At 50.1% G+C, this 5,000-nt stretch overlaps 1 protein-coding gene across 1 annotated transcript in view; it reads right to left on the bottom strand.

The window, feature by feature from the left end:
- Positions 1–5,000, bottom strand: part of heatr5a (HEAT repeat containing 5a) — a 37,965-nt gene that overhangs the window by 25,710 nt on the left and 7,255 nt on the right. The window contains exons 6-11 of the mRNA XM_080849526.1: positions 4,394–4,565; positions 3,780–3,937; positions 3,106–3,355; positions 2,477–2,611; positions 504–754; positions 70–181 (exon numbers count right to left, since the gene is read on the bottom strand). Of these exons, the coding sequence (XP_080705652.1) occupies positions 70–181; positions 504–754; positions 2,477–2,611; positions 3,106–3,355; positions 3,780–3,937; positions 4,394–4,565 (1,078 nt within the window). The remainder of the gene's footprint in view (positions 1–69; positions 182–503; positions 755–2,476; positions 2,612–3,105; positions 3,356–3,779; positions 3,938–4,393; positions 4,566–5,000) is intronic.

Here is a 5,000-nt window from a genome sequence, read left to right as displayed (position 1 = left end):
GAGGAATCAGACAGCAGCGTCTTGACCGTGTGTGTGTGTGTGTAGAGGAATCAGACAGCAGCGTCTCACCCAGCGTGTTGAGGGCGGCCAGCAGCAGCCAGCCTCCTTGAGCCCTCTGCATGGAGATGCGGCTGCTCTGGGTAGCGGAGCGCAGGAGGTCCTCCGATAGCTCCAGCACCATCTGAGCAAGGAGGGGGGGGGGGGGGTGACCAGTTACTCACAACACCCAAGTCAACACCAACTCTGACTGCACAGAAACACACAGCAGCATCAGCATCATCTAGCAGGGTTTGACCGTGTGTGTTCAAGGGGTGGGAATCCAGTTACTACCCATCCCTGCCACCCATGATGCCAACTAACGACCCATCCCTGCCACCCGTGATGCCAACTAACGACCCATCCCTGCCACCCCTGATGCCCACTGACGACCCATCCCTGCCACCCCTGATGCCACTGACGACCCATCCCTGCCACCCCTGATGCCAAGAGAACACTGCACCGACCTTGCCCCTGCTGTGGGGTATTCCCAGAGGACAGTGCTGCAGAGCGCCCAGCAGGGCGGCGACAGCAGCACTGTAGCCTGCCACCGCCTCCGGGCAGGACTTCAGCGCAGTCAGCCTCTCGGCACAGCGATCCAAAAGTACCGCCGCCTGAGCTGGCATCGCCACGGCAACACAACGCAGGCACCAGGCAGCCGCCAAGCGGGCAGACGCACTGGGATGGAACAGCACCGAGATCACAGAATCCAAGAGACCTGCGGACACGCACAGAGGCAGTTACAGACAAACTAATATGTGTCTGTACACACACATTTATGCAAATACACAAACAGAGAATAAGTCAAACTGAAACAATATATCAGGATTCTTTCCAAGTGTTTTACGAAATAAATAGAAAAAGCAGCAGTTTAGTTGAAAAGTGTAAAAAAAAAAAAAAAAAAAAAAAAACACACATGCAGGCACAAAGCCACACACATTCTGGATGACTAAGAGCAGCCCTTATGTAAAGGACCCCTCTTTAAAAACCACTCTGTGTGTGAGTGCTCTCAACACCCGCTTGGCGCCAACCACATGAAAGAGAGCAGTCTCTCGTCTCTCTCTCTCTGTATATATGTAACCCCCCCCCCTTCTTTCTTTCTCCATGGGTCTCTCTCTCTCTCTCTCTCTCTCTCTCTCTCTCTCTCTCTCTCTCTCTCTCTCTCTCTCTCTCTCTCTCTCTCTCTCTCTCTCTCTCTCTCTCTCTCTCTCTCTCTCTCTCTCTCTCTCTCTCTCTCTCTCTCTCTCTCTCTCTCTCTCTCTCTCTCTCTCTCTCTCACTCACTCACTCACTCACTCACTCACTCACTCACTCACTCACTCACTCACTCACTCACTCACTCACTCACTCACTCACTCACTCACTCACTCACTCACTCACTCACTCACTCACTCAGACATGACATGACATGACATGAACACTGTGTGGGTGCTGTGCCTCTCTCTGCTCTGTGTGTAATGTGCTTCACCCACTCCCCCAGACAGGTCCGACACAGAAGAGAAGTGGAACAGAGCAGGCACTTTATGACCACAGCTTTCATCTGTTTTCATCGCTGTAGGAAGCCAAAGTCTGTTGCACTCTCAAGTGTTGTTTTCTATTCTGATCCCTGTTTGATAACTGGCTGCACCACATCAAGAGACTGCGTCTGGACAGAAGTGGCCACTGCTACTCTTACCACAGCATTAAGAACACAGGACTCTGCTACTCTTACCACAGCATTAAGAACACAGGACTCTGCTACTCTTACCACAGCATTAAGAACACAGGACTCTGCTATTCTTACCACAGCATTAAGAACACAGGACTCTGCTACTCTTACCACAGCATTAAGAACACAGGACTCTGCTACTCTTACCACAGCATTAAGAACACAGGACTCTGCTACTCTTACCACAGCATTAAGAACACAGGACTCTGCTACTCTTACCACAGCATTAAGAACACAGGACTCTGCTACTCTTACCACAGCATTAAGAACACAGGGCTTTTGCTCTTGAGTGAGTGAGTGAGTGAGTGAGTGAGTGAGTGAGTGAGTGAATGTGAGTGAGTGAGTGAGTGAGTGAGTGAGTAAATGTGAGTGAGTGAGTGAGTAAATGTGAGTGAGTGAGTGAGTGAGTGAGTGAGTGAGTGAGTGAGTGAGTAAATGTGAGTGAGTGAGTGAGTGAGTGAGTGAGTGAGTAAATGTGAGTGAGTGAGTGAGTGAGTGAGTGAGTGAGTGAGTGAGTGAGTGAGTGAGTGAGTGAGTGCAACTGTGCCATGAGCAGGGAATGAGTGGACGCATGGCTGTGCACATCTATCTGCTTGAGTCAGTTTCAAAGGGACCCGAGCATACGTGCGTGTCAGAGTGAAAAGATGGGTTTGTGAGTAAATATCCTTTTTCTTTACCGTGTGTGTGTGTGTGTGTGTGTGTGTGTGTGTGTGTGTGTGTGTATACATCTCACCTATGCTGGAGTCCTGCACCAGTGGCGTGGCAGTGGAGCCCAGTCCTTGTATGAGGCTGCCCAGTTCCAGCAGGGCACACACCAGTACGTGCTGATTCAAATACACCTCTGGGTTAGCCTCTGCTGCGCACGCTTCTGAGATGCAGAGAGAGAAAGATGGAGACGATGAGTGGTCCCTAGTGGCCAGAATGACTCGACAAAAATAGGAACAAGCTCCCCTCTTCAGGTCGAATATATAGCCGATACATCAAAAAATGTTGCTCTAATTAACCAATAACAAGGTATCCAAAAAACAATTGTTTTATTAGGCAATAGTCTTATGCTGAAAGACTTAGTGAAAGGTTAGAGACAGAGATACGTGTCTAAGCTAAACGCTGGCCATTTGGCCATTAATCTTATAAAAAGACCTCACACACACACACACACACACACACACACACACACACACACACACACACACACACACACACACAGCACAGGACAGGACAGGGGCGTCTGTAGGCGAGCCCACACCTCATCAGTCAGAAGCTCTCCACAGAATGACACCAGACTCTTCAGAGCTGCACACACACACACACACACACACACACACACACACACACACACACACACACACACGAGGATCTGACCTGAGGCCTTCTTCTGGGGGCTGATGGCACGGCAGATCTCCTTGGCGGCAGCTACCTGAGCCTTCTCCCCGAGCAGCGTGCCCAGCGTGGTGCGTAGCACGAAGGAGACGCAGCGGCGGGTGCAGGCGCCATCGGCGGGGGTCTGGGTGGCGCGGGCGTGCGAGGCCAACTCCAGCAGCAGTGCCAACAGAGAGGGGAAGTTCAGCTCCAGCCAGGCCCCGCCCAGTGCAGATACAAACACCACACAGGCCTGGCCCAGGACCCAGAGGCAACACAAACAGTTAATGATCTTGTAGATAATTCCAGCCTAGAATTGCATGGGGACTATTTCTACTGCAGTAGGGTCCCCATTAGTCAATGGACTGAGTAAGACAAACTACATTGTAAACGAATGAAAAAAGCGAAATATTTAGAACCAAAAGAAAGAAAGAAAGAGACAGAAATAAAGTGAGGGAAGACAAGAAGAGACACAACGAGAGAGTGTGAGTGAGTGAGTGAGTGAGTGCGCGAGTGTGAGAGACAGAGTGAGTGAGTGAGTGGGTGGGTTAGTGAGTGAGTGAGTGAGTGAGTGAGTGAGTGAGTGTGAGAGACAGAGTGAGTGAGTGAGTGAGTGAGTGAGTGAGTGAGTGAGTGAGTGAGTGAGTGAGTGAGTGAGTGAGTGAAACAGGACCCACCTGAGTGATGCCCACACGGATGTCTCTGCTGACGGAGCTGCATCCCTTCAGCATGTCGCCGCTGGCACGCAGAAACCCGACCCCCCCTCTCAGGAACCCCACAGACAGGAGCTCCATCACCTCCTCCAGACACATACGCCTCCCACCTGGACGGGGTGCTGAGACAACACACACACACACACACACACACACACACACACAGGAATAGCTGCTCTTAGATCTATTTAAGGAGCAACCTCAAAAGCACAGCCCTCCTCAAACATGGCCATGCTGAGAAGTAATGCGTCAGGCTTTTACAAAACAAACACAGCAGTACAATGTTCCACACAAAGACCGGCTGGCTGGACATGGCACAGCACTGTCAGAACTGAAAGTAAAATAAGGTTTAATTCAAATTCCACACACACACCTCAACAGTAGATTATGCAGGGTGTCACAGAGGACCCACATAGAGGGGACCTACGTCCAATGATCCTTGGCTTACAGAACACACACACACACACACACACACACACACACACACACACACACACACACACACACACACACACACACACACACACACACACACACACACACACCTTTTTTTTTATTTATTACAGGCAGGAACCTACCAACAGGCTGTTTGGGTTCCAGAGCGGAGGCCATCAGCGTGCCCAGCAGCTTGGAGACAGCCACGCGCACGTCATAGCTGGAGCCCTCGAACGCCCGGAAGCAGAGGGTGGCCATGCTCTCCAGCTCCGAGCTCCACAGGAACACGGCCTCCCTCTGCAGCTCCAGCAGGCACTGGGGAGAACAGAAGCAGAAGCAGCAGCAGGGGAATCAGTTAAGACACAGAGCATCAACGCTACAGGTCAACAACTGGGTTACAATCCAACTCTTTAAAGCAAATTTTGACCATTTGACTTAAAATATCCATAAAATCTTTCAATTTGAATAAGAAATTAATTCAATGGAGGGGAGTGGATTTTTATTTACGCATTTCCGTTTCAGTTTCCGGGACAACCTTACGTTTTGAGTCCACACAACTCCCCCCTGTATTGGGAGAGCGTATATTTTCAATTCGCATAACACAATGTGCAATAATCTTTTTCACTCATATTTTGAATGAGACGGAAACCCAGCTAATGACAGCACCATATCAGTCACAGCTGTTTTAAGTGACCAGCTGCCAAATGAAAAGTTACTAAAATGTCACAACAGTCCAAAGTCACCAATAAG

Source organism: Sprattus sprattus (assembly GCF_963457725.1).
Source record: "Sprattus sprattus genome assembly, chromosome: 13".
NCBI lineage: Eukaryota > Metazoa > Chordata > Actinopteri > Clupeiformes > Clupeidae > Sprattus > Sprattus sprattus.
This window is presented reverse-complemented; position numbering and strand designations above follow the sequence as displayed.